At 32.0% G+C, this 13,165-nt stretch overlaps 2 protein-coding genes across 3 annotated transcripts; one reads left to right on the forward strand and one right to left on the reverse strand.

Moving 5' to 3' along the window:
• The first annotated feature begins 1,161 nt into the window (after positions 1-1,161).
• On the forward strand, positions 1,162-5,372 carry LOC133332051 (probable protein phosphatase 2C T23F11.1). The gene is made up of 3 exons (XM_061540433.1): positions 1,162-1,477; positions 1,591-1,924; positions 4,924-5,372. The coding sequence occupies exons 1-3, from the start codon at positions 1,196-1,198 to the stop codon at positions 5,370-5,372; spliced, it is 1,065 nt and encodes a 354-aa protein (XP_061396417.1). The 5' UTR covers positions 1,162-1,195.
• Positions 5,373-9,266: 3,894 nt separating this feature from the next.
• On the reverse strand, positions 9,267-10,179 carry LOC133332074 (large ribosomal subunit protein uL11). Of its 2 annotated transcripts, XM_061540456.1 has the most exons (5): positions 10,101-10,179; positions 9,983-10,029; positions 9,847-9,920; positions 9,594-9,774; positions 9,267-9,501 (listed from the first exon to the last, which is right to left on the reverse strand). In XM_061540456.1, the coding sequence occupies exons 2-5, from the start codon at positions 10,017-10,019 to the stop codon at positions 9,296-9,298; spliced, it is 498 nt and encodes a 165-aa protein (XP_061396440.1). In that variant the 5' UTR covers positions 10,020-10,029; positions 10,101-10,179; the 3' UTR covers positions 9,267-9,295. The 2 variants fall into 2 exon arrangements, with proteins under 2 accessions (XP_061396440.1, XP_061396439.1); XM_061540455.1 differs by having other exon boundaries at positions 9,983-10,112.
• Between the last annotated feature and the right edge of the window lie 2,986 nt (positions 10,180-13,165).

Below are 13,165 nucleotides of genomic sequence, written 5' to 3' on the forward strand. Positions count from 1 at the left end.
CTAAAAAAATTGTTTACCGTGGAACTTAAGGATATAAAAATCATTTTCGGAATGTGTACCCACGATATGAGCTAAGAGGTGATCGGCTGTTGTGAAGGATTACCATCTAATTTGGACACTATGTAATTTATAACTGAGAGCGTGATTGAAAATTTTCCTTTTTTACTTTGTAAGGAAAGTTCAAAATTCGGGCGGGACCGACTATATGATACCCTTCCGCACTTTGGGTACATATAAGAGATGCTCATATGTACAATATTCTGTTGATAGAACAGACGTAATATCTTTGCCACACAAAAAAAGCTATATATGTTAGCTATACCTAAATCTGAACCGATTTTAACAATACATCGCATACACTAATCTAGACTTAATCGGATAAACCTTTGCATTTTGGTGCACTATTTACATAAAATCTGACGAAATTATATATGGGAGCTATATCTAAATCTGAACCGATTTCAACAATTCTTCGCATACATCAATCTGGCCTTAATTCAGTACGATGTTCAAAATTTTGTCTCAATCGGACAAATATTGGGAGTTTGGTGCACCATTTTCATAAAATCTGACGTAAATATATATGGGTGTTATTGGTCTAAATAAGGACCTGTACCAAATTTAGTCCAAATCGGATCATAAATACGACATGTATTTTGCACACAAAAATACATGGACGGACAGTGTGGTGAAGGGTACGAAAAGTACGCTAACTCGGCGTTTACACGTGCAACAATTTTAAGCAACCCCGAGGAACGGAACAATTGTTTATATCGCAACTCATTTCCTCACTATCTAGCTCTAATATCAGTATCGGAAATAATTGTACAAAAACAATTTTATTTGTCCCGTGACAACATTAAGTTGTCAAAATAATTATTTTATATAAAAAAGTATATTTTAAAATTTTCTTCACTTCTTGGCCTTTGTTCACATTAATTTTTTGTCATTTCGTACGTTTACCCCTTTTTGCTGTGGCAACGATAAGATTTCGTTGTTTTACAAATCACAACCGAACTAAAACCGAAAAAGAATACCTTATCGGATATTAATCAATATAATGCAATCATTGGCGCATTTTTTATCCCCTTGGTATTAATTGGAACTTATTGTGAGGAAAAATATTTCCAATTGATATAACATTTTTATATTTTCTTTTCTTTTTTTATTTCTAGGAAAATAAAAATTAATCAATATGGGTCAAACACTGTCAGAACCAATCACCGCCAAGGAATCATCATATTGCCAAAATGAATTGTACAGAGTGGGTTCCAGCTGTATGCAGGGCTGGCGCATAAATATGGAAGATTCACATACACACATTCTATCGTTGCCCGATGATCCGGGTACTGCATTTTTTGCCGTCTATGATGGCCATGGCGGTGCAACAGTAGCACAATATGCTGGGAAACATTTACACAAGTTTGTTTTGAAACGACCCGAATACAAGGATAATGTTGAAAAAGCCTTAAAGCAAGTAAGTTGCATACATTTTTTATATGTTTGCTGATTGTACTCCCACCTATCCATCCAACCATCAATAGACATTCTAACAAACTGTCATGTCCTTTTGTTTCTATTGTCCTGTAGGCATTCTTAGATATTGACTATGAAATGTTATACAATGAGTCATGGGGCGAGCAGATGGCCGGTTCAACAGCCGTTGTGGTGTTAATTAAAAATAATCGATTATATTGTGCCAATGCCGGTGATTCACGTGCCGTTGCGTGCATAAATGGCAAAGTCGAAACATTATCAATGGACCATAAACCAAATAATGAAGCTGAATCGAAACGTATCAATGAAGGTGGCGGCTGGGTGGAATTTAATCGTGTCAATGGTAATCTGGCATTATCGAGAGCATTGGGTGATTTTGTATTCAAACGTAATGAAAATAAGAAACCCGAAGACCAAATTGTAACAGGTAAGATAATGTGTCATTGAGTGGTTATATATATTCAAAATTTGCATCTGTTTAGATTTTGTATTATTATTAATTTATTTATCAATATATTTTACCAATAATTTTATAAAATATGGCTAAAAGGCGCCGGATAACATGATCATTTGCGCCTATAAGTGGTCCAAGTTATTTACAGATTAGATTTCAATGAGAAAATAAATTAATAATAATTAGATTATAGGGAAGATGAATTTTATGTACACATATATATATTTTTTTATGTTTTGATGAATATAAAAATTACGTTATTAAATAATATGAGAATTTAGATGTCAAAATGCCTTGTTTATGGAGGCAGTTTCGAATTTTCGGCAACATATATCTTGTTGAGAAATCCAGAATTCTTCCTATAGGTTGTCGATCCTTGAGGATGGACATTCTTATAGAATGTGTGCCACAGAAAGAAAAACGTTGCAAAATAGGCACCTGGCTGGATCAGTATTTTCAAAATAATGTCTGGTGTTGAAAATGACACGTTTTTACTCTAAGGCGGGCCAGAAAACTGCAGTGTTCGTCGTAATATGGCCTATTCACTGAGGTATTAACTGACCTCGGAAAACATCGGAACGGTTCCGATTTTGTATTATATCAATTGTTAATATAATATTGTCAGCTGGTACAAAACCAACTCGTTGCTTAAGCTTTGGAAAACGTGGAAAACAACGCATATAAATATGTTTTAATTTTTATTTCTTTTATTAAGGAAGTACCATATGTATATATGGATTTTTTTTAAACATTAATAATATATTACCTTCTACAAATTATACGTTTTTAATCGTTCTTGTTGCTTATATGTATATGCATGAGTATATAAAGAAAACACATAAATATACATAGAAACAAACAAAAACATATCGAGAAATATAGAAATAACTTAATAAAGAAGCGTTGTTATTGTTGAAAATATAAAATAAGTACTTTCAAGTATATCGTCGAAGGAGTAATACTAATGTTAATCTCTAATTTATTTAGTATTATTGGGGGAGAAATGAGAGAGAGAGGGAGAGAGAGTAGCAGGTGAAGGAAGGGAGACAGGGTCAAGTTCTACGGTATTCTCTTTACCATTTACTACCTATTTTTTATCCGTCAGTCTGGATCAAATTTTGAGGAAATCAATCTTGAGGTATTTTCACCAATAATTGATCATAAAATTATAGATATTTTCCACATATACATTTTTATAAATGTTCAAATATACATTTTTATAAATGTAACCATTCAAAATTCGCGCAGCTTTTCGTTTTAAATTAGTCTATACGGATCTAATCTGGAATAATTAACTCAAAAATTATATATATACATTAAAAGAATATATATTTGAATGCTGTTCTATCTGAAAAAATCATAGTAATTTCGAATGGGTTAACACAAATGAGCGATTCAATTTCGAAAGCTTTATTGAAGAAGGCCGAAATATTTTTGCAGTATGTGAGGAAATATCGATTAATATTGACATTTTTTATATCAAATCGATTGTTCGAGTGGTAGAGTATATATTAAATTAAAAATTTATCAGTCACAGCCGAATGAACAAAGATACACGCCTATGTTGACCAGTAAAAGTTTCTAGAACACGTCTCAAAATGTTACAAGTCTTACCGATTGGCATGCAATATCTAATAGATTTCAGAATGGTATGTGGATGGGTTGATTTAAATTGGTTCAAATGTCTATGTAGATCACACATTTAATTTCGTCCGATTCCATTCTTTTCTATCGACAGGATATTATATATATGAGCATCTCTTGTATGTACCCAAAATCGTGAACAAGCCTTTCCTTGATTGTACAGGTGAAAGAGGAACAACAATAAAAAACATAATATATTATGTGTGTGAAAGATTTTTAGTTGTTTTAAATTAATTATTTTTTTCAAGGCCTAAAAGAGGCGTGGATTTTTAAAGAATTATTTTTTCCAAGGCCTAAAAGAGGCGTGGATTTTTATAGAATTATTTTTTCCAAGGCCTAAAAGAGGCGTGGATTTTTAAAGAATTATTTTTCCAAGGCCTAAAAGAGTCGTGGATTTTTATAGAATTATTTTTTCCAAGGCCCAAAAGAGGCGTGGATTTTTATAGAATTATTTTTTCCAAGGCCTAAAAGAGGCGTGGATTTTTAAAGAATTATTTTTTCCAAGGCCTAAAAGAGGCGTGGATTTTTAAAGAATTATTTTTTCCAAGGCCTAAAAGAGGCGTGGATTTTTAAAGAATTATTTTTTCCAAGGCCTAAAAGAGGCGTGGATTTTTAAAGAATTATTTTTTCCAAGGCCTAAAAGAGGCGTGGATTTTTAAAGAATTATTTTTTCCAAGGCCTAAAAGAGGCGTGGATTTTTAAAGAATTATTTTTTCCAAGGCCTCAATGAGGCGTGGATTTTTAAAGAATTATTTTTTCCAAGGCCTAAAAGAGGCGTGGATTTTTAAAGAATTATTTTTTCCAAGGCCTAAAAGAGGCGTGGATTTTTAAAGAATTATTTTTTCCAAGGCCTAAAAGAGGCGTGGATTTTTAAAGAATTATTTTTTCCAAGGCCTAAAAGAGGCGTGGATTTTTAAAGAATTATTTTTTCCAAGGCCTAAAAGAGGCGTGGATTTTTAAAGAATTATTTTTTCCAAGGCCTAAAAGAGGCGTGGATTTTTAAAGAATTATTTTTTCCAAGGCCTAAAATAGTTTTTGTAAATGCTTTTAATTAGGACGACACGAAATCCGTCACAAAATATTTAAGTTTTAAAATTTAGTATCAAATTTGGAAGGAAAAGGCTCTGACATTTTCGGGATTCAAATAAAAAATACGCGAATATTTATAATATAATCTGCTCATCGTAAATGTGTAATAAGTTATGAATACCCGATTACATACACCATTTTTTATTATGTGAAATTCTCATCCCAAATTTTACTGTTACATTATACATACATACTATATAATTTTATCTTAATTTTATATTTTCATTTCTCTTTTTCAGCCTATCCCGACGTTGAGACCCGCACAATTGATGATGATTGGGAATTTCTTGTGCTTGCTTGTGACGGTATTTGGGATGTTATGAGCAATGAAGAAGTTGTCGATTTTTGTCGAGCACGAATCGGACAAGGCATGTATCCGGAAGAAATTTGCGAAGAATTAATGAATCACTGTTTGGCACCCGATTGTCAAATGGGCGGATTGGGTGGTGATAACATGACCGTCGTTTTGGTGTGTTTTCTTCACAATAAACCATATGCGGAACTAGTAGCGAAATGTGGTTCGGCTTCAACAAATGTGTTTACGGCAAACAGCACTATGAACAATGTCATTACATCGGATACAACAACCACAACGACGACGACGACGGCAACGGCAATCAAAACATCGCAACCACATTCAACACCATCATCGCCGGAAGATGAAGAGGAAGATTTAGATCTAAAATAACAGCATAGTTTTATAACGTATAACATATGTCAGTTAGTCGTCTCCTCCTTGTACTCCAGATTGTTTGTGGAGTTATGCCTTTAAAATCTGATATCTTTGTCGGTTTTATTATGTTTTATTCTTTATTAAATTTTTTCAACAACAAAGACCTTCGATTTATTTTTATATTTTAAATCCCCACTATTATTTGTTCATATGCAAGCAACAAAAGCAGGCTTTTTGTGTATGTCTATCAATGAAAAATGCTTGCTCCCAAAAAAATACAAATTTACTGCATCCACCCAGAGGATATCTTAAAAAAAAAGTTTCCAGTTCCCATTAGCATTGTTCTGGTTCTAGAAACTACAGAGAAGAACCTAAATTGTTACTTAAATAAGTTTTCTGTGTTCTATATATGTATACCTACACCTAAACCTATTTTGTTTTTATATTTACTAGTATACCTACATATATTTCATTTATAAAATTCCTATTCCTATCTGTGAACAATTAGTATTTTACACAAAAAATATCCTTTTTCGTAAATTGTAATCATTGCGCTTTTTTCATTTTATTTGTCTAAAAAATAATAATAAAGGTTTTTGGTAGAAATTTGGAACATTGTATAGAAAATTAATAAAATTAATTTTGTTAATAACTGTATTATGTATGTATATTTAAGTTTCTCATGCAAATGTTAAATTGTTATTTAAATTACAAAAGAAGATAATTACCAAAAAAAAAATAGAAATGATTTTTTATATCTTATCTCCCATTCTATTTTTATTTCATTTTAATGGGGAAAATATCTTAGATATATGTGACCTAGCCTTGGAATACTTGGGAATTCATATATGAACACCAAATTCCTTTAATGTTAAAAAAAAAACACCTAATTCCATAAGTTAAATGTATAACGGTATAAACGTGATTTATTTTAGTTGTCGGTCCAAATCAAATACCATAGCTGACAGATTCTATAATATTTAAGCGTGTTTGTAACGTGATGTACTAAATTGAAAACGTTCAATTTCGTATGTATTATCAATAAAAAAAAAACTAAATTTTTGAACTATTATAAAAGTTGATATTCCTTTTTGACTTAACAGTATTGAAGGGATAACTAGTGAGGTGAAACCATCCAGTTAATCGCTAATGATCGGCTTACTTCTCAACCAGCATAACAGATCGATATAAAAAACAAGTTCGTTATACATAAATGTTCAGTACATAGCACACAAAATAATTCTAGTTTAATGTGTATGTAGTAGTTAGGGAACGTGAATATATATGGCGATAGTGAAGAATAGTTTTGCATGATATATAATTTTTTTTTAATTTCTTTGGTTCCAAATAAAATCACCTATTAGAAACTAACATCGTCAGAATCCGTGTGATTGACTGTAAGAAAAATGTCACAGTGTGACGTGAAAAACTAGTATGCAAAATCATCAGGCTGGCAATTTCCAAATGTAGTGGAAATTGATAAAATTTCACTCAATTTGACCTAAAATTTATCCTTAACGGAAAAACTCAAACAAATAACAATTACTTCAGCTGAGCATGACTATGATTCGAAACTAGGTTCCCAGAGCAAGACAAATGTTGTCAGGCCACATAGCGTTGTGAAACATCAAGACACCTCCGAACTTTGCAAAAAAAAAAAACATATGTATTCCATAGGAACAATTATACGTGGATCCTTTGAAAAGGACTGTTTCTTGAGCGAAGAAAAATATCGGGCATTCATAAATTTGAATTTAATTCGCAGATGCAACTTCGTATTAACTGCCATATAAATACAATACATCAACATAAGATTTTGTAAAGCTCCATAACCCAATATGCCTGATGAGCCGCTTAAGCAACGTCGAAAATGTATAATTAAGATTCATCCCCTGGCTTTCCTTTTCATTGTAAAACTTCGATCATTAAGCTCGAGTCGGAAAAACTGACTTTGCACAAAATATTTTGTATCAAACGTACAGTGACGAGCAGAAATGAGTACATGTTTGTACATTGGACAATTTTTACGTCATCAAAATAAAAATATAAAAGCAAATTCAAAAATGTTGGTTGTATTTTATAACGTATTTCGTACCTAACAAATCAACCTAAAGTTAAAGAATTTAACTCTTTATTTTCTAAGAAAAAACTGAGAAAAGTAAATCAACTTCAATGTATTCACTTTTGCACTTTTGAACAAATTTGCAGAATTCAAATATTTTTATTAATTTTAACGTAGTTTTATATTTTTAATGTATCATTTATGAAATTTGGCATATTTTAAACCAATTTTAGTACAATTTCATTGGAATTATTCTTCCAATCACCTCAGATCCACTGCCAAAGTTCGTCTATTGTCAATTTTTTAACATCGGTCCAGGACCCACAAGTTAAAGCCTACGCATACCGTGGCAATTCCTCAATCGTGCTTTACATTGGGCCTTTGAATTAGTTTTCATCACCAATAATGCTTATCGTCGGATTGAAAACGGTTGAATTTGGATTCGTTGGACCCGATCACACGTTTCCAGTCGAGTCAATGACTATCATGTTTGACGAGTACTTACGAAGCATATTTTGGTGTTAAAACATATCAAATTACATTTTCCTTATCATTAGACGTGGGTCCACACAACTTATAAGCGGTGTACGACCTCTAATTTGAGGTTTGGAAACAGCGGAACACCGTTTTTGTACCCATATGAATTGACACAATTTAAGTCCCTTTGCATTTTCCAGGGTAGAACAGATTTTTTTCGGATTGGCATCTTCAGTGGTTATTATATATATTTCTTCTTGATTTATTATTAGTTATTTATTTGATTTTTGTTCAAAAATGTGTACAATTTTTTAGTAAAGGGAATTTAAATGATGTAAAACTTATATACTTTCTTAAAAAAAACTAATGAAAACAAAAAAAAAAGATTTAAAAACGTGATTTTACATTCCTTTTCTATAAATTATTAAAAAATGAAGACAAGAAAAGTGAGTACATTGGGGTTGATATCGATTTCTTTATTTTTTTCTTGGTTAATATTAAGACTTAGATTTTTAAATATAGGTTGTTTTGTTAAGTACAAAATATCCAATAAAATGCAACCAAGATTGTTGAATTAGCTTTTTTAGTTTCATTTTTACGACGTAAAAAGTGTCCAAAATGCAAACATTGAAATGTTGAATATATGTTTATTAAAATCAAATAAGCTAAAGCTAAAATTGAGCGAACTTTGACCCAGTCTTCTATCATTACATACTAAATAAGGTAGGCGAATTTTTACAACAAAGAACTGTTTTAGTACAATATGTCGGGAACAAGTTGAGTTTAGGGGCTCATCTCGGGAAATATAGATTACCCCCATGAATGTCATATATTTTCGTGATCAGGGGGACGAAATCACCTGTGGTAAAAATTTCAGAAAAATCGGAGATGAGCCCCTTAACTCAACTTAAGCCGAATGTTTTAGATGGGCCGGAAATTCCATAGTTTGAAAATTCTTTAGAAAATAAGCAGCTTTCTTCAATGTTAATCTGCCAAGTTATGTACCTATATCAAAATGATGATATCTATTTTCAATAGAAAATTCAAAATAATTGAATTCTATATGTTCTTTCAGTCTGGAGCTATTAGGTTCTATTGGATGTTCTGGAGCTATTAGGTTCTATTGGATGTTATATTCACATTAAAGCTCCGAGGATACATTCGACAATTTTAAAGTAATGTACCCATCGGTATGTTTATATCTTCTTTTAACGTTACAGATGACAATCACAGAAGCAGTTTTCCATAGGCCCCACTTAATTTAGTCTTTGATTACCCTCACACTTCACACTTTTTTTAATTAATAACACTGTAATTTAATTTTTTTTTTCTTAAAAAACTGTTTAATATTTTTTAGTCACTCTGCATAATTATAAACAATGCAACGGCAAATATTAATCTATTCTGATGGAACTTCAAAAGCACCACTGTTAATGTCATCAATGATGTCGTGTGGTGGGCGACCGTCAACGGTGCAACCAACACTTTGGGCTGTACCCAAAATTTCTTTGCATGTTCCATCTAATCCGCGGGCCATTGATCTGGGTCTCATGGTGCGTGCAATGGAAAGGATGTCATCGAAGGTAATGTTACCAGAGTGCTTAACTGAAAACGAAATAATAAAAACAAATTTGTTTACACATCCCATCATATAGTACCACACATGCAAGCACGCTGCAGCATAAACATTTACTTACTGTTCTTTTGCTTCTTCCTGTCACGAGGAGGCTCTTTCAAAGCCTTGATGATCAAAGAGGCAGCAGAAGGTACCACAGAGATGGTGGCCTGTCTGTTTTGGATGGTTAAGCATACTGTGATTTTCAAGCCCTTCCAGTCAGAGGTAGCCTTGGCGATGTCATCACCAACTTTCTTTGGTGACTAAAATAGACAAACAAAAGCTTCAAATTAGCATACAGCCATTTCACAGGTGACTCTTTAGTAAACACTTACCAAACCCAAGGGACCGATTTTAGGGGCCAAGGAAGATGTGGCGCCGACTTCACCGCCAACGCAGCGCAAGTAAACTGTAATGGACTTTAGGTTAGTTTCATTGCTGTATAAAATACGAAATTCCACGGTTATTTACCTAACTTAACTTCAGTAGGATCAAACTTTGGCGGCATGGTGATTAACCTGGAATTACAACAACTTAAAATTAAATAAAATTAAAAAAAAATCGCAACATGTGCACAAATACCACACACCTCCTGAAAACCCGAAAACAAAAAGACTTGATTCCACGTCAAGCACGGCCATTTCCGTTTCAAGCATCAATCGTTCCCAATCACTTCGGCTTGTCAAGCATATGCTTTATTCTATTTTTTTAAATGACAGGCGCATCGTATGACAACAAATACGTTGCTAAAACATTGCATATGCTAAAAGTACATTTACATATACGAATTTCAATCCACTCAATTAAAGAGATCGTACGTGTAGATTTACAAAATCCACTCGATTTTAAATGCCAATTAAATAGCGTATACATCAAAAATAAATCCACTTGTAAACATTATGAAATCGAGTCGATTAAGTAGTCTAAATGTGCTCTTATAGCGCATTTACATACGCACTTTATTTGATGTGGATTTACGAAATCCTGAAAATAATTAAGGGTTATTTACACTGGCTTTGAGATCATTCCAAATGACTGTCAACTGGTATTTGTTTACGTATACACAATCACACTTGTTTACAAAAAGGAAAAAAAGTTGTAACTACGAATATTAAAATATTTTATTAAATATTTTATAAAATGTTTAACTGTTTTTATTCCCCCAAATACTTATTTTCTGTTTTCTCTTAAATTAAAATCGATATTTAGAATAAATTACGCCGTCATTTATTTTTGTATGGTAAATGACGCAAAATTGTGCTGGTTTTAGGAAATAAATGACGCAACAGCCATAAATCCCGATATTTCTGTTGTATGTAAATGCGCCTTATTGCCAAAATAAACAAAAACACTGCAACAAGTCCTTCTGTTCATTTAAGGTCATAGCAACTCATAAATTAAATTGTTTTATATTATGCCTTGTTATGCCGTATACAAAATGTGTGCTTGTGTAAAACAATAAAGATAGAAGCAGATTTACATATAACAATACATACACAAAATATGTATTTTGATTTGATGGAACAACCCACCTTGAGAAAAAAAAATTGTAATTAGTTGGTAGCTGTGTCCTTCCTTTTAATAATTATACCATGGTATGTCATAGGGGAAGTCAATTGTCCCCTGCTTGCGTTACCAGTATACAGTCATTTCGGTAGTATAAAATGACAGTACATTTGACTAGTGTCTTATACTGACTACTTGGGTAGATACAAAGTATAAACCAAAAGACTAGTTACGTATATATATATTACAAATTAGATTGTATAACAGTTTGGAAAATTTCAAATATATATTTTTTTAAATTAATTCTGATATTTATTATAATAGAGTATTGTATACAATTATACTGTTTGACCCGTCAGTGAATCCCCAATTCGCGTCCCTTTTGTCGCCCTAGTGCTTTTCAAATATCCCAGTTGATATAGAAGTCTCTCTTGAGCATTTATTAATGTGTTTTTAGTATCCTTACTAAATGTTCTCTCTAGATGAAAGGGCTAAATCTTTAGAAAACCTAGAATGAAGCCTGAAGAAGAATTACATTTGTCTGGGTTGTGTTACAAAATCTAAATTTACCTCAGATGTATATGTATTTCGTTCGAATATAGAAATTCATGTTCCACATCACTTAATATGGTATATCACGAATATATTTTTAAAGACTTTTTTTAAATTCCGAAAATTATTAAAAAATTTGAACAAAATGTCAAAACAATTGTTCTGTTTTGTTTTTCCTTCGAGAATTTATATATATATATATAAGTCGATTCATTACCCTTTGCATAGCCAGTAACTACTGAATTGGGATGATATACCTACAACTTTTTCAATCGACAAATAAATCCAACAGTCTAGTTTATGTTCCATTTTTTTATATAAAGTAACTAGAAAGAAGTTTACATTTATGGAAAAACTATTTTTTCAATTCAAAATACGCATTGTCAATGTTGAAAATTTTAAACTTTATATTTTTATACGCAATGCGTATTTGGGTAATATTTATTGAAATATTTGTATTTAATTTTTGAGGTGAATAAAATTGTACGTATACGCATGGTATAATTATTACAAGGTAGGGCACATCTACCAACTGATTACAATTTTTTCTCAAGGTGGCTTGTTCCATCAAATCAAAATATATATATGTATATTGTGTATGTGTGCGTATTGTTTGAATACAATGTCAAATAAATTCAAAATAAATTGAAATGTATTCAAGTTTAATTGAAATGAAAATAATGTTTTTAACACGTTCGTCTGGAAGTAATTACTTTGTTATGGATGAAACAAACATTTTATGCTATTCCCTACCTGATTTTGGGAAGAAATCATAACCTTTCATTAATTTCTCGCGTTTTTAGTTTTGTGTTGAAAAAATGTCAAATAAACACAAACACTTGTTGCGTATAATTATTTTATTTTTGGCAGAAGAGGCCACACGTGCATAGTTGCTTTTTTGTTATTCACCTCAAGCTGCTCTACCTTGTGTTATTGTACCATGCGTATACGCATGAATTTAGGTACGACCCTTAAATGTGAAAAAACTATTGCCATTAAATGGAAAAAGAAATATTTTCAAAACCGTATTGCCTTGTATAGACGCATGAAGCAAGTTCAAAAGGGAACGATAATAATTGCCGCAAGTAAACTCGCCTAATATAAATCGGGACTAATAGAGTTCCGTTTAGTTTTGTCACCGTTCGTCTTTATTAATTTACATTTTCAAAGCCAGCATTAACTGCTGCCAATGAAGCATACCCTTTTAGAATTAAATATTTCATAATAATGAATATAAAGGGAATAAGAAAATGAAATGCGATAAAGTACTCCTCCGTAAGTACAGCGCTTTGGCTAGCGACCAAAGCGCTGTACTTACGCTTTGTTTAGGCGATCTACCGCCGTTACTTTTCTAATGGCGTAACGCAGTCAGCCATTAGAGTCTGGCTACGTGCCAGTTAATCAATTCGAGAGCATTTCTATAAAAGTTCACACACTTTATTAAGCGCTTGAAATATTGAAAAGAAAATTCAAGTTAATTGAACAATCTTGTAACAACTAAATCGTAACACGTCGTGAGCTACTAAACTATTCTACAAAGAGAAATCAAAGAAAACGAAATAACAGTTTTCACAACAAAAAGAAACGCATCTTTAA

This window comes from Musca vetustissima, unplaced genomic scaffold, assembly GCF_032173495.1.
Source record: "Musca vetustissima isolate MV318-11 ecotype Yass unplaced genomic scaffold, APGP_CSIRO_Mvet_v1 utg1998, whole genome shotgun sequence".
Taxonomy (NCBI): domain Eukaryota; kingdom Metazoa; phylum Arthropoda; class Insecta; order Diptera; family Muscidae; genus Musca; species Musca vetustissima.